This window comes from Heliconius melpomene, chromosome 18, assembly GCF_056956725.1.
Source record: "Heliconius melpomene rosina isolate 202511_hmr_F chromosome 18, ASM5695672v1, whole genome shotgun sequence".
Lineage (NCBI taxonomy): Eukaryota > Metazoa > Arthropoda > Insecta > Lepidoptera > Nymphalidae > Heliconius > Heliconius melpomene.
Genome location: NC_140406.1, coordinates 2,427,263 through 2,446,945, shown reverse-complemented (window position 1 = coordinate 2,446,945; position 19,683 = coordinate 2,427,263). Strand labels below are relative to the sequence as shown.

At 31.5% G+C, this 19,683-nt stretch overlaps 1 protein-coding gene across 3 annotated transcripts in view; it reads right to left on the bottom strand.

Moving 5' to 3' along the window:
- Positions 1-19,597, bottom strand: part of LOC146529164 (uncharacterized) — a 90,234-nt gene extending 70,637 nt beyond the window's left edge. For 2 of the 3 annotated variants that reach the window (XM_085201630.1, XM_085201631.1), the window contains exons 1-2: positions 19,417-19,597; positions 4,313-4,414 (exon numbers count right to left, since the gene is read on the bottom strand). In XM_085201630.1, coding sequence (XP_085057756.1) covers positions 4,313-4,396 — 84 coding nt within the window. In that variant the 5' untranslated portion in view covers positions 4,397-4,414; positions 19,417-19,597. The remainder of the gene's footprint in view (positions 1-4,312; positions 4,415-19,416) is intronic. The other variant, XM_085201632.1, reaches the window with a different exon arrangement.
- Positions 19,598-19,683: the final 86 nt, after the last annotated feature.

Sequence of the window (19,683 nt, the reverse complement as noted above, 5' to 3'; positions counted from 1 at the left end):
AATAATCAAATACACTATACAATATTTTTTTTTCATAACTGTAACAAATGACCACATTATTATAGCTTTTAAAAAAATACTATTTTCTAAGCTTAGATTGTAAATTGTTTTAGCATCGGTCACGTTTTCAGTAGATACATTAGATTAATATGACAAAATAAAGCGTCTCATGTTATATATTGAGAATTAGTTGTAGAGTTTAGAATTAATGACTTTTCAAATGGATACAAAGTAGATTTGTAACATTTGAAGCTTTGTATCATGTCACGTTAAAATTACTTTTGATTCTGAGAAATGGTATCTAAAATAAATGTTTATTTAAATATATTCATGATATATTTTTGGATAAGATCATTATGGCGCAGTGGTACAGCATGTAAATATACACGCTATGATTTTAAGTTCGATCCCCACTCAGGGATTGATATAATTGAAATATTGTGGTTCTTTCTATCCTGCTGTATAAGGGGAAAAGCAAGGAGGCAAAGAAACAATAAAAAACAGTGCAAAGCAAGCAATGTGCAAGTAGATGAGAATTAGAAAAAAGAGAAATATATTTTTGTGTAAAAAAAACAATAACAATATTATATTTCTTGTATATTATAAGAGTGCGTGTCTAAATAAAATTGCAGCGAATTTTCAATACAATACGTCTTTAATTAAAGCAATATAGAAAGAAGCGCAGCGAACACGTGTGAACGAACACTTGCAGCTCGACACGCCTGGGCGGGCTGTACCTCATCATTGCAAAAATCTTAACTAAATCTTACATAAATTATAGGTTAATCCTGGATCTTGAGTAGTTGCTATTAAATATAAATGTATGTACTAACAAGTGTAGGTCATTCAACTTATACTGTGGGTACTTTGAGATTTAGAAATATAGAAAGCAGATAAAAGATTTTAGGTGAATGTACTTTTTTTTTAAATATGCACAGACATGGTCCAAAACATTTTTTTTAATTCGAACCAGTTATACCTGTAATTAACGCTTTCAACCAAACAACATCTTCAGCTCTATAATATCAGTATAGATTATACATAGATGTAAATGTGTAATAAAAATAACAATATATTTCATATTGTCGCTAGGAAGTAGGTACATTAATTGTTTCTTTTGTAATATAAATTGTAAACAAAGAAAAATAAAAGTGTCATTTATATGATAAACATAATATAAACTCTACTTCTTTACACCCAGTGTCTTCGAAATCGGTAAACAATATAAGAATAGATATGTAGAAATAATATAATTAATAGAATTAATATATTATACATATAGCCATGACTTTATAGTGATGGCCACAACTCAGTTGTGTAAAATTTATTCAAATGGGAATCAAACCCACAACCGTCGCGTTTATTAGCTACATTTTTTATTTCAATCTGAAGCATACTTTTTACTTATATGACAATTTAGTATACTACTAGATATACAGACGGAAATGGACTTGTGATAAGATGATGATGTCCTTTCGTTTTCCACCTTACTGTGCACTAGGTAGCAGAAGTCAACGACGCAGTTTGTGTAACTAGCTAAAGGAAACGAATGAAATTAAAGAAATGTCTTCAGGAAATTTGAAGCGATTGCCCTTAGCCATTTACCTACACATAACATTGCGCATATAAACTATAATTGGATAATTTAGAAAAAATATTAAATTTAATGTACAATTGAGGCAAAGTGCCTCCAGAATTCGGTGGAAAGTGGGAAACAGAACTGTCTTAGTAGGAACGGAGGGTCTTAATACTAGGTTCCCAGGTTCCCTCTGCCTACCCTGCTATAAGCGTGAAGTTAAAAAAAATACAACATATAAGTACATATTATATAATAGAAAAGTACTAGTTACTTTTGAATATTCAACATGAATAGACTTTAAGTATGAAAGCTGGTAATAAGGGCAATTTATGGACGTAAGAAGATTGCGTATTCGAGTAATCTGTGCGTTAGCCCCCGGGCCTTCTTCTTAGCGTTAGTTGAGAGAAAGATTTGTAATGGAGCTGGCCGTTTAGCTAAATTATTATAGAGTAGACTGTGCATTATATACTAACGATCTATTGTACATGCATGGGAATAAACATTTTTATTTATTTTATTTTTGTTAGTAGGATTGTCTGTATATCCGCAAAATGAGGGGTTTGTGAAGACGAAAGAGTATAATAAGCTAAATATGACAATAACAATAAATTATATAGTTAAAAAAACACTAACGAACACGCCTATATTGTGCACTTATAAGAGCCTAAAATCGAGTGGCTTACTAGTAACCTCTAGGTCTATTCGAGTCCTGGTTCCATCATCAGATCACCTCGATGTTACCAGGGCGAAGAAATAAAAATATTAAATATTTCATTCCTCAAATGGAAATCGACCACAACCTGTCGCATTTACAGTCACACGCTTATGCCACTGCGCTACGACTGGCATCTAACAAAAACAACAAAATCTTTCAATAATTCTATTTAGTTCACACAATAGCAAATACTTCTCAATAAGCAAATTTGATTTACATCTAGTTAGCAAATCTATCTATTATACGATATTTTATTTATATTTCATCAACAAATAAATAAACTCAAAATTGAATATATTATTTAAATAAAACAAATGTCCGCTACATTTGTAATAATATCAAATTTAGATTCTATTAATTAGACAATATCACATTTACATATTTAAAATTGATATTTAATATTAAATTTTTGTAAACATATCGTCCAAATTTGACTAATATTGCCGTTTTAATTAAAAACTGTAGATTATATTTAAACAAAACTAATTATGTATACAATTATAGCAGTTCCTATACGTATAAATATTCAATGTGATTATTACCGTTAGGTCTTTATGACGTTATCACGATGCATACAAGAAGCGGCGACGATTGTGGGTTGTGTCAATCCATACTTGGAGTAGCATTTATATGTAAATTCTTTTTATTTCTCCGCTCTGACAAAGTATTGCGGAGTTAGGTTCCGTTACTTAACTCCTAATGTTTTAACAGAATGTCTCAACACTAGATTTTCTCTGCCTACTCCATAAAAAATAAGATACAGAGGGAAAAGGACCAAAGGGCCCAATTTTTAAAGAGCCAAAAAGCGGTCTTAACACAAGGATTTTCCCTCTGCTTACCCTGCTATGAGCGGGATACGGCGTGAAATTAAAAAAAGAAAACGATAAATTCCCGTTATTAAGTCAAAACGCATAATATGTAGCAGTCTCAGAGCAGTCTGGTCTCTTGCAAACATTGAAAGGGACATTTTGATTTACACCTCACTTTCGTCGCAGTACCGTTAAGGCTTTTAAACTGGCTGTCGATAAGAAAGTCGGCAAAGCAAGACAGATGGTCTCTCTTGCCTAATTATTGGAGTTCCTTAAACGGGTGATGCGATGACATACTGCGATTTAACATATTGTTGATTTATATCTAATTGTTTTATTTTAATAATAATATGTTTAAAATAAAAATGTATATTAAATTTTTTTATTTTCTCAAATCAATGTGAGGGAAGAATCTATCGTATGTCCATTATCTACCCAGTTTTGGGATAGTTAAATATGATAATAGCGAATGTTGAATACATAGGAGGAACAGGTTTCTTTTTAGCTTTACCCTTTATCCTTAGCAAGATAAACAGGGAGAACGGAGCGCCAGACGGTGCGGTCTCTGCGACGTTCACTGAAATCAACTTCTTTATACATAGCCTTTGGCCTTTCTTATACTTTTTACGTGTCATTCTTCGAGTAAAATTAGATCTTTCTATCATTGCACCACCAGACTCGTCCTGACAGCCAAGATAGCGTTAAATATACTGTATACTATAAGGAGAATATACCTATATTGAAGAACCCGTATCTCCATTTAGACGCTCGCTTGACCAAACGTTATGATAATGATGCTAGAACCGGCGTGTGAAGTGGGACACCTCGCTATATCGGATTGGCCGCCTTAACAGCAAATTGAGAATAATCGATGCAAATGATCGACTGTTCTGCTATTATGTTGAAATATCATATTGTTTTGAACTGTTCTTGTGTGTTTTGTTCTTATTACATTTAGATTACTTAGTTATAAGATGTTTTAGTTTCAATGTAGAATAATGATCCTTTAGCAGTTTTTCTATGACTGACTTTTTTTTCCAATTGGGAAAAAAACCTCACTAAAATATCGTGGAAATATGTATATGTGGAATGAGCAATTATCCTAGCGCTACTTAATTATTTCAATATTATTATTTTTTGTGTTTATATTATATGTAAATAATTTAATATTATATTTTCTCTAACTAAGAAATAATAAGATAAACTCACATTGCCGAGGTAACCGCTGCAAGGCTGTATGGGTGGCGGCAGCGGCGGCAACTCGGGCGACCGGCGCTCCTCCGTTTGGCCCATTTTAAGCACTATACATCACTGCAAATAAAATAAATTATATTAGATTGATTGATGCCGGTCACAACGTAGGGTTACACGTGCGTAAGAAAGTAAACGCGACAAGTTGTAAGTTCGATTCCCACGCGGAGGAATGAATTATGATTTATTACTATTTCCATTTCCTCGCTCTGGTACACAAAGGAAAGCGTTGAGGTCCACCACTTCACACGCAATATTTCGAAAATTTAGCAAGTGGGGAACTAAGTGTCTCAACACTAGATTCCGTCTGCCTTCCCGCCTAGGTTCCCTACTGCTATAAGCGGGATATGGGTGGAGCTAAAAAACACAGATGGTGCAATCTCCAACAATTATGGGCTTGTTCTCCGATTACGAGAATAATTACAATATTAAAATTATTTCCTCGCCTTAGTAAAACAAAGCATGACTTTCGATTCCATCAATCAATAGGTATATGACGAAATTCGGTGACATCTTTTATGTATTGATAGTATCGATATTTTCGTTTTTTTTTGTAATAAGTGACACATATTATAAATGTTGTAAATATATTAAGGTTACTAGGTCGATCATGAAAAGTTTCTTGTTGTTGTTTATAAAGAGTCTCCAAGTGTCATCTAGTGTGTCTAATCCAAACATTATGTGTAAAGATATTAGTCGTGACTCCATCATTGCACAGTTAGCCGTATTACGATATCTACGCGGTGGTAGCGGATTTTACGAAGAAAATTCTGTTTTAAAAAAAATCTAAATTTTAAATCATTTTGCTATTAAAAAAAAAAATATTTCCATTAAAAATAATCATCAAAATAGTTTCCAATAAAAGATAAATTTAGATTAACAAATCCATATTTTATTATGAGGCCTTCGTGCCAGCACAACGTCTGTGGGTTCCATTCCCTCTCGGGGCAGTGAAATATTTTCAATTTCTTGCTCTGATATTTAGGTGAAGCACTTCATTGAGTTCCGCCAACCAACACCACTATACTGAAAATTTTAAGGAAAGTAGGGAACGGAGTGTCTCAACACTGCTATTTTCGCGATACAGCGTGAATCTATATAAATTAACATATAAATATTCTTCTAGACACTTGAAATATTATAATAATTCGCATTTTGTTCCAAATGATAGTCGTTTACATTCTCAAGGATTTCAACTAAGTCCCGATGTCCTAGAAACCTGAAACTACGTAACGGAGTATTTATTTTCTACCGCAGAACAGCTAGCCGCGAACAGGTTTACATACAAATTATGCTTATATGGATATTAGAATATGAAGATGTCTCATTCATAATCAGATGTGAACCTCTATCTATAAATACTCAACTTTATGGATATTGTGCTACAGACAATGTATTGACTGTTGAGGCTATAGTGGCGCATTGAGACAGTCTGTTAGTGCGATGATTGAAGGTTCGATTCTCCGTCGGTGGATTGAGTTATTTTCATTTTGTCGGACACAAAGAGCGGCGCTCAGTTCCGACTGACACCACGAAATGTCTCGTTTTTATAACAACAGTGTACCAGACTGTGCAGAATAAACAGAGAGAACTTAGTTATATGCCACTTCGTCACCCACAATGTCCTCCCAATTATCGGAATGCAACATCGCGCTGCCTGACATAACGAGAAAATGAAAACCAATTAAATATAACAATTTCATCAAAATGGCCATAACACTTATACAAAAATAAAATATTTCTAAGTACAAAGTGAGGTAAGGTAAGTAGACGAGCAGACGTGAGTCGTGAGAACGTATAAATTTCAAAATACATTAGGTGTATAGGCCGTTTCAGGGAAAACGAGCGTAGAGGTACGTTAAGTCAACGTCTTCTTATATTACTTGCGTGAGTTGAGATTGAAATGTTTGATTTGAATTTGAATTTTTATTTTAGAATAGGTAAATATGAAGATTTAGCCGTCGTGGCATACGTACAGGATTTGATTGTAAACGCGACGGTTATGGGTTCGATTGCCACTCGGAGAAATAATTGAGGAATACATTTCTCGAAAATTGGGCTAAAAATAGGAAACGGAGTGTGTGGATTTCATAGGCATACCTTGTCCTTTTTTTAAAAGTGCTTTGTATCTTTTTTGCATGCTCAGTTTTAAATATATTTTGTTTGTAGATATACAAATTGTCAACATATGAAAGCTTAGAATCTTAATTTTCAATTACCATAATTTATTTTATAGATTTCATAAGATCTCATATAAACGATTTCTAAAAAATATTATTTTAAAAAAATATAATATAATAAATTTAATAGCATTTAGAAGTACAAAACACTTGTCAAAGAGGTCCAAAAAAAGCATATTGATTTATAGCACTCATTAGGCTGACCGTAAAATTATTGCATAATTTACCATTACGGCCACACCCTCGGGTGAACAGTCGGCCTCGGCCGCCAAAGACACGGGCACATCCGCAATCCGTTGACATAATCGTGTTTCAGTTATTTTTAAGTCTTTTTGTGAAAAGAGAATTAAGTGACAAATCACTACATTATAATATTCTTGAATATCTCTATTTTTAGCCCACTTCAGAAAGGAAGTTCTATATTCGATAACTAAATGTATGTTATTTAACGTGAAAATAGATAATTTTCTTCGATTTCATTGTTATTTGTGGATTAATTATAAAAAAAAATTGTATTCTTTTATATTAATCAGGTCGGGCAATCATCTTTTAGAAAGATCGAGTTTTGCAATCTGTAAGTCGTCCAGTAGCCTCTTCTAGTGAACTGTGACATAGGTACATATCCCATTTGACATAGTAGATTTATAATTAGCTATAATTTATGTGGTTAAAAATAAACATATTCATTGGAGTCCGTCTTGGCGCAGGGGCACAAGTGTGCGACTGTAAATGCGAGGGTTGTGGATTCCCGCTCGCATATTTAATATTTTCATTTCCTCGCTCTGGGAAAGACGCAAAACGCGACGTTGAGTTTCGCCACTTAACACGGTTAAGTGTTCCCCATGACAAAAATGTTGTAATGTGGAACGGAGTGTCTTAACATTAGGTTCCCAGGTTCCCTCTGCCTAACCTGCTGTGTACCTACAGGATACAGCGTGAAGATAAACATACATTTTTAATTTAACTTTACCCTACAAGCTTGTAATATAAACCAATATTGGTTAGTACTGTAAAATTCTCAATTCTTTTCAATTAGTCGAGCACGAATTCAATTCGACGAGTTTGATTTGCGCTGTCGTGCCTATAACGCCTTTTCAATTACTTTTGTGTCGCGTAGGTTGCAGGTTCTCACGTTAATTATTCGGTAAAGGAACGTATTTTTTCATTTACTTACATAGTGATCAAGAAAAAAATGTCAGACATTAAAATTATTATGTCCTATTTTGAGCAATAAAATAGATTTATAAAATGGATCATTATTACCAAATTTTTACACAAAAACTTTAAAATACTATATCCATAACATATTGACATACTTTTATACGACTTTTAACAATAAATCTACCCATTTTAAACCTAAAGTTATTTCTCATTTATTTTTTTATATCCTCTTTTATCGAGGCACGGTGTAAAGAGACCCGCATCTCCAATGCCGTCGAGGGGGGTCTTACACTCTGTTCCGATCCGAAGACGATAACAGCTTATCTATCGCATCTCTTCTAAGTGTCACTTGTGCCGAGTAATATATTTAATTTATTACTATATAACTACCACTTGCCTGTAGGTTTGTTTGTTGTTATTATATATTTTTTTATTCTCACGCATCTACTAAATCATAAGGGATAGGATAGAGATATGTTATCCTGCTCTCCATTATCAACTTGTTTTAGAGACACTTACAAGCAATAATCTTACTACGTAAATTTCTTGAAACAAACGTATAAGAATTTCGACGGAACATAATAGAAACTACCCTTTCTACAAAGCGGACCTTTTTGCAAGTGTCGCGGCCTCAAATCTCACTAAGTTCCATATGCATCACTATAGCATATCATCACTGTACTTTTTAAATTACATTATAAAATCTTATCTATGATTTTCCGGATCAAACATTTTTCATAAGATATATATTAATTTGTTATATCGCGAACAATTTTATTATAACTTATTAATAATAATAGTACATTTCAAAATTTAACACCAATTAATAGTTACGGATAAATCTACTACATAATTTTTAAACTTATAGGTACTTAGTATAACAGCGCAGTTGCAGTTTTTCTTCATGTTATGCCCTATTATTTCTATTCCCAGATACAAGGCGCTCAGTGCATTCTACAATTACTAACAATCGCATCGATTTCCTGTCTATCATCAACGATACGTTTCCACGGGAAAAATTAAAAGGGTGATTCTCATAGCCGCTCTGGAGGAACAGTGCCCTTTCCGTTGATATTATAGTTTATTAACCTCTTATTCTTGTCCAGAATTGCTTTTTGAATGATTAGAGGATGAGTTCTGATATATATGGGTTTATATATATTTATTATATCGAAGAAACATTTTAAAATATATGTTTCTTCTCTCAAAAGTCTTAAGTAAATCGCCAAGTGTCCAAAATATTTAAAAAATTAAAAAAAAAATAAAACCACTTGACACTGTTGACATTTCCACATTACAGCTTAACCTCAATACAACCAGGCACACAACAGCACCACCTACAACGTTAATTAAGAACTCCTCCAGACCTAGAGTCATTAAATACATTTATCTTTCAAACAATATATTAGTAAGATTGCAAGATGGCCGATCGCCTATCAGCCAGACGTAATTACATCCTGTGCTACGATACCACCGTATTCTAGGATACCTATTTCAGAAATATAATAATTTAATTGTTTACGCAATATTATTATGTTGTTACTAATAACGTGTTGCTGAATATTAATGATCTAACGGAAATAGTTCGTTAAAATAACGGTTGTATACTATAATGTGTATAATTGAATAGTTTTATACATTGTACGTATTTACTGTAAGCTAAATAGCTTAATATTTACTTCAAATGTCTGTTTTATAGTTATTTATAAAAAATCCCTATGTTAACTCCAGAATGGGGAAATTTTTAACTTTCATATTACTTCTAACGAATATTGTGGATAGTAGAGTACGTAGAAACAATTACAAAACGTAAAAACAATTTATTCAGATTTCATTTGCCTGCTCAATCCTTAACATTATAGAACCCAGTTTCATTTTGTTTCAATAAATAGTAGGTTTCTAAATACATAATAATATAAATATAGGTCCCTAAGGCTCGAGGAGGGCGACTTAAGTAATAGGTAATATAAATAATAGCACCAAGCAGGCCCGCCTTAAGTGTCCAAAGTAAAAATTTTATATGAGTATAAAATCAAAGAAACCATATACCGTTAAAACTTTATAAACAAAGATATAAAAAAAGAAATTTTAAGTAATATTCTACGCAAGTACGTATTGTAATCTTAAACGTTTAATAATAAAATAATAAAATTCTCTACATCCATGTTAATTGATACTACCATTGTGAAGTGTTAAAAACCATAATAAAACCAATAAAAATATGGAGACGTATCTCTTACTAATATTAATTTAATATCAATATGTGGTTAGTAAGTACGTATGTGAAAAATCAATAAATATCCTTTATAATTAGGGTTGTCTTCAATTTTAAATTTGTGCTAAATAAATTTGGATTATTTAACGTATTGTGAATATTATCGCCATAATAACTGTGAATTGTATATTGTTTTTAGCTGTGGTGTAAATTAATATTATATTTTAGAATAAGAAAAATATTTTATAACATAAATTGCAATATTTTTTAAAATTCCTTATACTTTTTTTCACTACCAGCTATTTCGAGTATAATAAATATATTTTTACATTTTTAGTGTTATTCCACACTTAGGACAGATTTTTTTATACATATTTTCTAAAAAAAAGAATAAATGTGTTTGTATATTACAAGAATATTTAAATAAATAAATAGAAACCCAAATAAAATTAGATCAAGTTCATCACAATAACGCGATCCTGCGAAAACCTTGAAAGTTAGAGTATCTAACCACTAGACTAACAAAACAATAAAACAAACAAATAGTAACCCTAGCCTATCAAATCTATATCCATAGATCGACGCCCTCGCAATCACTGCCCGACGGTTTTTATAAGAGGATTAATAATGGCGGACTGCAGTAATAGATAAAAAAAGATTTAAAAAACCGCCAATTGCTTCATGACTCGTGTTTGAGGATATACCACGAGAGCTACGTATTACTTGGAAAGTGCTTTTTAACTTTTCTGTATTTATGTTTTATGTTGTGCTTAACTCTAATTGTATTTGATTTAGTAAAGGATATAATGGTTTAAACTTATTAAATGTAATGGAGTTGGAATCCTCTTAAGAATGTAAATCGCATTGAATAAAAGTGTTTTATTTTTTGTGAAGCTTTGGGACTATTTAGATATATTTATTCTGTCTGCCTTTTTTTTATTTATTTTCTCAAATAAACAAATATAAAACACTTACATCTACTCCGCCAAAGCATTTAAATGGTTTACCGATGGACAATGCTCTCTTTTACATATTTAGAACTTAAACTACTACTATTAAAAATAATATGTAAATTGTTTATTAAGCCTTTTATTGTAATTTCATGTTGAATGGCATAATAACAACGCTCTGTCTTACCGCATAGGAGATTATAAATATTTTATAGTTCTCCTTAAGAGCGACTCTAACCAACAATCATAGCATTAGGAGTTATCACATTGGGTCGTTGCTTGCTTACTAATTACCTTCAATTTAATTAAATCTTCATAATAGTAAGTAATCAGAGTAAAAAAAGTAAGAACTAACTAAGCTTTACTTTTCGGAATATGTGGCCTTCTCTATGGTGTATGGTTTTCTAAATGTAACTCTTCTTTAACAAAATTAATTTGAGTATACTATATTAAAAATACAATGTTATAATTTTTCGACAATTCGCTTTCCACTTTCTAGCAGTGTTTTTTCTGGTCTTATAAGATTTAACCGCTTAAAAATTAATTCACTTTAACTACATTATCAAATGCTCATCACTTCCTCAATCTGGTGAAAGCTTAAATGAAACTGTGTTACAACATTCATTAACATTTACAAGTATTAAAAACAAATATTCTGATTTTTTATTAAATAGCAAATATTTTTCCTTATTTTGTACATTAATTCCGAATATAATTTAATATTTTATGAAAAAAATATCATAATATAGATAAATAAATATGTTAAATTACTATTATAAGCTTCGAGCATACGTTAAGACTATTCACCTATTTTCGAAATATTATATAGTGTACTGTCTACCAGAGCGGGAAAATAAAAGTTATTTAAATATAAACATTACCCCGGGGGGACATGTTGAATTGAAATTAAGTTCTAGGAAAGTAAAATTACAAATATCACATTATTTTCTTTTTGAAAAGAAATTTTGCATTTACCTAATATATGAGTACTGCCAACATAAAAAAAGGAACCTATAAATAATATACAAAAAAACACCGTCACACATAATCTCTTACAAAATAACAAACAATAGTACCAACGTTACATCACGATAGAATTCATATTCGATGCCATTTAAGGCGAAGGTACCGTAAGCGGTTTGACAAAGACCGTAACGTATACAACCATCGCGTCGTGACTCATCCCTGAGTCCGTACCGATTATCTTAAGGTGGCCAGCTTGAAATATGCTATTGGAAAAATTAATGAGCTTTCTGAATTATTGTCGTATCGAAATGCGAGGTAACTGCTCTGTTTAAACATATCTAGTTATTTCTTGTGGCGTTTTCGATAGAAGTTTACGGCTATAAAAAATTAACTAAATGCGAGTTGAACTCACACACGAATGATTCTATACTATTATCTATAAAATCGGCAAAAAACATGAAATCATGTCTGTTGTAGAGGGATTCACAAATATTTTTTCTGTTTTAGTAGATCAGTTGTGTCTGTCTAACTGTCACAGTGAAAGAGGGCAACGGAAGTTTTAATAAGAACGAAATGTCTTAACACTAGGTTCACATGTTCCCACTCACACGTGAAGCTAAAAATATAACATATAACCCTAATTTTAAACCCGCAACTATCACTTATTTCAGCAATCACTTTTAATTAGCATGAAGGATAACCCGAATATACATTTAATCTTAGTATATGATAAAATCGCCTCAACGACTAACATCCGTGGCACACCGCACAATAGAATTTGTTTTTATTTCTAGCACCGGTGCTCGGCGCTCGAAGCTCGAGCTCTGCATCGAATTTAGGAGCCATTATCATATAGCTAACTATCTATAAAAACTCATTTAATTGTTATAAATTTGTCTGTATTTTTTAACAAATAAAAAATATTTACTTAATTTGATAACGTTGTAATCCTACTAATATTATAAATGTGAAAGTTTGTGAGGAAAGATGTACATATGTCTTGACTTTTACGCAAAAAGTATTGAATATAATATAAGTATTGAATAATAGCCTATACACGAAAATTGGAATATGGCAATATGTTAAAGCGGGCGAAGCCGCGAGTAGATCGCTAGTAGGTAATATGTCTTACTTACTTTGGTTCTAACTATGACATAGCGGCGTCACATTCCTTCGAATATTTTTCAATAATTTGTGGAACTCTCCGTTTTGGGAGCACCGTGATCTATAAATATTTCACGTTTCTGAGAAACTGGCGGTCATGTTCAAAGGTCCGCTTGCATTTCAAACTTAGTCGTCTCGTTCGGAGCCGTGACCTGTTCAAACATGGCATTTGATATGCGACTTTATATCACGAACCAAATAAGGAAGATATTAAAACAATTCCAACGCATATAAGGAACTAGTTGAATATGAAAATGCCTCTGAAATTAGACAATTTCGATCGTTTCGCATAATGGCGGTGATTCTATTAAATTTTATATGATTGGTTCGTAGAGTCGTATAGGTAACGATATATGTTTCCGTTAAATGGACAATAAGAGGATATTATAACCATGTATGGCTACACTTACAAGTGAGTTGAAAGAAATTTGAAGTTTATACACAAATATGTTATAAGTATGCAAATCCAGTAAAAATAGAGAAATGGCGAAATATGTAGGTATATCGGGAAAGTCCTTCTATAGTATCGTACAGGAATGAAAAAAAAAATTTAGAATACTAATATGGACAATTTATGAAAAAAGTACCTATATCAGACTTTACTTAAGTGGAAACTAAATTAATTGTGAAGTCCGATATTCCCTACACCAATCTCAATAATTTTAATTTTGTTTTCATTACAAAGAAGATTAAAGTAGATACTTTGAAGTTTGAACAATGACATAATAGTTACATCGGCTGTAATCATCGGGCTCAGCTGTTCCGTTACTTTAATTTCTAGAGCGATTTCTCTAACATCCATAACTTACCTTCATGACATAACCTAATCCTAAAGTGAAAGGAGATCTTCAAAAGGACTAACTAATACCTAAAACACGAACACTTAAGACCTTCTATTCACAGCGGATGTAAAAATAAAAATAAATGATGAAACGAACAAAGAATCTATCCTCAGATGCCGACCAAAGTGGATAGCCGTTCAATAGTCTCTCGTCGTTTTTGTCATCCTCATGACATTTAGTTTTTATCGGCATCGGTTTTAGGCAATGGTGGGCGTAAAAACGCTAATGAAATTAGAAATATTGATGTGTATCTTAAAAAACTACGATTATTTCAAACGATTGGGCGGCAAATCGCTAAAGTAGATCTATTTTTATCTATAATAATAGATTGTTACAAAAAAATATGTTCCATGACGTCACAGTAAAAAATGATTGTAAAGGAAAATTTTGATTAAAAGTCAAGTCAAGCAGATAATTAATAGTGCTAGTAACTATAGATAAAAGGTTATTTAAGATCAGTAATATATAAAAACCCATGAATTTTATAAGTAACTTAGGTTTTCACCTAATATTTGTATTAACATTATTTTAGTTTTTTCCTGTACGAAGATAATAAATACAAATTTCAACCTTTTCATTACTAAAACAGATAATGTTTTATATTTTATTATTTGTAACAGATTGCTTGACATTAGGCGAGCACGAAATCAAGTTGCAATCAAGAAACCAAAACACTTTGTTTCTCAGTCATCAGGATATCAAAAATATGAAAAATGAAGCTAAATATAAACAAGTTCATTAGATAAATTTGATTGATTACAAATCAATTAGTATTATTAGTAAACAATGATTTTGCAGTAAAACATTTTCTTTATATATTTCGACTAAAAAGGACACGCCGAGGTTAAAATTACGGATGTCTTAATAGACGCTGTAGAAACGTATAAAATCTGAAAATCTAGCCTTGCTCATGCAAGGATAGAACGTTAAACGGATATTATTAAAAAATAGTAAAAACTAACTAAGTAACTAATATATTAATATGTGTTCATGATGTAATTAAGGCGCGTCGAAGACGAATTGAAGATGATAGTACTAGGTTCAAACCGAATTTTTAAAAATATATTTGAAATCTTTTGGTGATTCTCAGGTGTCTATTGGACAAATTGCGGCGTTGGGTTCCGCAAAGTAATGCGCAATACATCTAAAATGAATAAAATATAGAGAATAATAATTATTTCTCTGTGCACATATATGTAAAGGAAAGGAACAAATATATAAAAGTAAAAATAGAAATATTATCTTCTATCTTTATACAAAAAAGAAACATCTAAAACCTAAACATTTTTTTAATATCAAGTTGCCTATGCACTGTGATGTTTATAGCGCAGTGTGCACAATGGCGGATAATTATATACTGCGTGTGGGCGCACGTTCGGCTATCGCGGGATCTGAGCGCACTAATAAGTCATGTTTTGTTTTATTTCTGTTTATTCTTTTTTGTTTTTCTTTTTAATTTTATTAAGAAATTATTTAACTTAAAAGAGCTTTTATTGAAATTTAGATTATTTAAATGCCTACTATATGTATAGTTTACAAGTGTTATTATAATATATTGGATGATAGTTGGGAGTTGGGAGTTGCATATAACAGGGTAGACGAATGTAATAGCGAGGTATGAAAATAATTCGTTCCCTCAGGAATCGAACCCAAAATCATCACGTTTAGTCAGTCGTTGCGCTGCTGCATTACGAAAGTTATATATTATTTAATTTAAATTATAGGTACGATGATATTTAATTCGGTCTAATGGGTCAAAGTTGTGACTTTCGCCGCCCAAAAACAAAAAATGATCAAGAAGCGTGAAAATAAAAAAGGAGGTTATATTATTCAAATAATTCTTATTGCATATAAATATTTTATTAATTCAACACAATCTAGTGATGAAAATATAAAATTCATTAAAATTCAGCATGACATAATTACCATTTTTTTTATTTTTAAATCGTTTACTGTTTACTAAGTATATATCATACTAATATTATAATTATGAATGTAAGTTTGTTTGTTACGCTTTTACATCAAATCTAGTCAACCGATTATCATGAAACGTGCACATATTCTTAGAGATATTAGAAAGAATATAGGATGTTTTTTAAGAAAAAATATATAAATGCTATAATATAAAAAAAACTGAAGAGAGCAAAACCGCGTTTGAGTATAAAATAAAGTGTGAATCTAAAGAAAAAACAATAATTTCTAAGATTCAACAATTAGAGGTTTGTTAACAAAAAAATAGCTAAATTGAATATGAAACAAAGTCACTAAAGCATAATTTTATAAGAGCATAAATCATTTGAAACTGCATTGCCGTTTGTAATATGATATCACACATTTCGCAATAAGTACTTACTTACCAACTGCAGTCTACAATTTGTACAAGGTAAACAGATTAACGCAAATAATAATACTTAATTGTTTGCCGTAAAAGTATGAATTTGAGTATTTTATATATAAATTTGATATCTCGTGAGGCGTACAATGTTCCTATGTCGTTGACTATTCGTTCCTAAATGCTATACAATTATTTTTTAGCTACATGTAGCAAGGTAGGCAGAGGGAGCGTAGTGATAAGACACTCCAGTCCCCAACATTCCGCCCAATTGTGCAGGCACTGCACTGCGTGATGAGTTAACGCCACGCTTTGCCTCTACACCAGAGCAAAACCATTAAAATATTTAATTTCTTCGAGTGGAAATCGACCCCACATTCTATCGCGTTTAAAGTCACATGCTTGTGCACCTAAGCGCCTACTAAGATATATTATGTGTGTATTTATTAAATTTCTGCCTATAACTAATTAAATTTTAAAATTTAATAAAATTTTTAAAATTTAAAATTTAATAAAATTTCTTTGTAGCGTTATACCTACACACATTCTTAATGTCAAGTTTACATATAAGTATTACAAAAAAACACTAAACATTTTAAAACTAACTAAGAAGACAAAAAAGTTTCTTAACAAGTCAATAACACAACCATCATGCCGGCATACAATAAATATAATAATAAATATGAAAACGCCGTAATATTGCGATGATAGACACGTTAAACATTATTTTAATGATACAAAAATATTGAATAATGCATCGACACCGACTCCGACATGCAATCCGTTAGGCAAGTTGAATATAAAGTGGACTACTTACATAATAGTACACGATAAAATCGATAAATACACGCTTGTTTGCATTTCCTGTACCTCATACGTATCTATCTTCATTTGAATGTGAAATAAGTTTTTTGAAACAAATTATAAGTGATTTCTAGTAGGTTCGATTCTGATTAGGGGAAATCAATTATTTTAATTATCTGACTCTGGTAACAATGTAAGTGTAGCGTTGGGTCACGCCACTTAAAATGCAACACTAGGATCCCTCTGCCAACCTTGCACATTTGCAAGATACTGTGTAAAGGTAAAAAAAATCATTTTATTTGAACTCTACGTTGAATATTTTGCTTCTCTCTATAGCTTATTACGTGGCTAGATCGATTTAGTACGAGTCTTCCAAAGAGGTTTCCAAAGAGAGTCAAATTTTTAATAATATTATAACTGCTATTGTTTTATTATATTAAGAAGTATCTTCAACATTATTATGGATCATAGTATGACACATTGTAAAAAATCTAATTAGTGGCGCCGTCGCGTCGTCGTGGCGAAGTTCAAATACGCTTGACTGCACACAATGGGCAATGAGTTCCTCTAGCAATCGAGGGAATGTCTAAAACATTCGCTCAAATGGCAAGTTTTTTCAGACGACTACAGTGTTAGGTTACGCCGTTAAATTTACGTCAACTACTTACAAACCGAAAATTAATACCGGATTATAATATCCTGAATTAGTTGACGCCTACCTCGTAAAATGTTTTTCATTTAGTAAATCTTCTTATTCCATCACCATCATCATAACTATAAGCGTTTTGCCGCCCACTGCTGAACACAGGCCTTTAAGGTACTTATATCATTATTAAAGGATTTTTTATGTCAAATATATTTTTATACATTTTTCTTCTGTTCTTCGTCTTCTTTAACTTCTTGAAACGCTACTCAACGTGCTCCTCATATTTACAGACATACCGTGTAATATATGGGAACTTAAATTTAGTATATTAAAAACGGTCGCTTACGTAAATTGCTAACAAAATGCTACCACAAATATTCAAACCCCTAAAGTAAATTCTCCAAGTTCACCAAAAAAAAATCAATATATGAATAAGAAATGTAGGTGTAACATTGTAAAGAAATAGTTGTTTTATTTGAACATTCAACCAGTTTGTATAGACGCTCCTATCTAGGTCTGTCCTGCACGTGTGACGACTGCTCGACCCTCCAACTGACGTACAATAGAGGGAAAGAGGCATTCGACTTAATATATTGAACATAGAAATAAAAGATTGATTTGCAGACAATATAGAAACTGAAGTTTCAATGGCTTAAAAACAAAACTACAAACAAGATTCTAATTGAACATTCAAATAAAAAAAATTGTAACGTACTTGCCTATTCATGGAATTTTGATACACATAGCCATCGACTAATTTGATAAGTATTGACTTAATTTGGTTTTAATCATGTAAAGCGTAATTATTAACCCTTAAAAAGATGTCTAATTAATTTTATAATTAAAAAAATGACAATAATTAGTTTTAAAAAAAGTTCTTCCAAAGCAAAGGCTTCTCAATATTCAGCAAAACATAATCTAATCTTTGGATGTTAAAAATGTGTAAAGATATTTTAATGATTATATTTTCAAAAAATATTTCTTGTAATAATCATTTAATATTAATTATTATATTTAATAAATCTGTTCACCAATATTACCACAATTTAAATTCTCTAAGCAGTTGCATTGAAACAAAAATTATTTCAAGAGGGAAAAACTTTAATTTTATAAATCAATGTTGAACATTTTTTTATAGGAAATCAATAATAAAACCTCTATACTGCAATGTAAAAGCAACAATGAAAATAATGAACTAAATATTTTTTGAAAAGAGAACGTTTAATTCTTACTGAAGTTATAAATCCATTGATTCGAGTAAGTCATCTTGTTTTATGACACGAGTTTATGCTCACAACTTCAAAAGACGAGATAATTTCTTTAACGGTTGTTTTATAGATTTAACGCTATTACAGAACTCAATTATATCGTCCTCATTCAGGCTCTAAAAGTGCTTGTCTAATTCTAGTTTTTATAACGTTAATACTAACTATTCGACTATCGAGTTACAGTTGTTCGATTCAAAGTACTTGTCGAATGTACCTGTTTATTTTCTCTATCGGAAGACAGTAATGTATTACATACTTTCACACAGCTTTCGTTGTACTTCAGCCGTAACACATGCTGGAGCTTTGAACTGCTACCCCGCTATAAACCTAGATCTTATCTTAAGCAGCTGACTTTTCTGCTTATTTATTGCTACCGTTACTTCGTATAATTATAAAAAAATATTTAATTTTATTAATCGCAAAATAAAAATATCCAATACGAATACGTCTTAATTTTAAAAAGGTTATGTATTTCAAAACGTAAATTAATGCGTTACTATATATTTTTCGGTATAAATTAAAAACAAAGCCTACCTTTTAACAGAAGAGAAAATAAATATTTTAGTGTAACCGGCACGAACAGTTCAATATTTCACTGACAACCACAATATATCACAATCAGTTCGGTTATTTTGATAAGCCGCTTATTTAGAGACGGACCGGCGTGGCTCGCTTGAAGCACCGCGTGCATTTCAATGGATGAAAGTGTAAACTTTGGTTTTTGTATAGCGCCCTCTCGTTCTTGCGCGTGCGCACGACAAGGACGCACGATCCCTCTACCACCGACTGAACAGTGGCGAC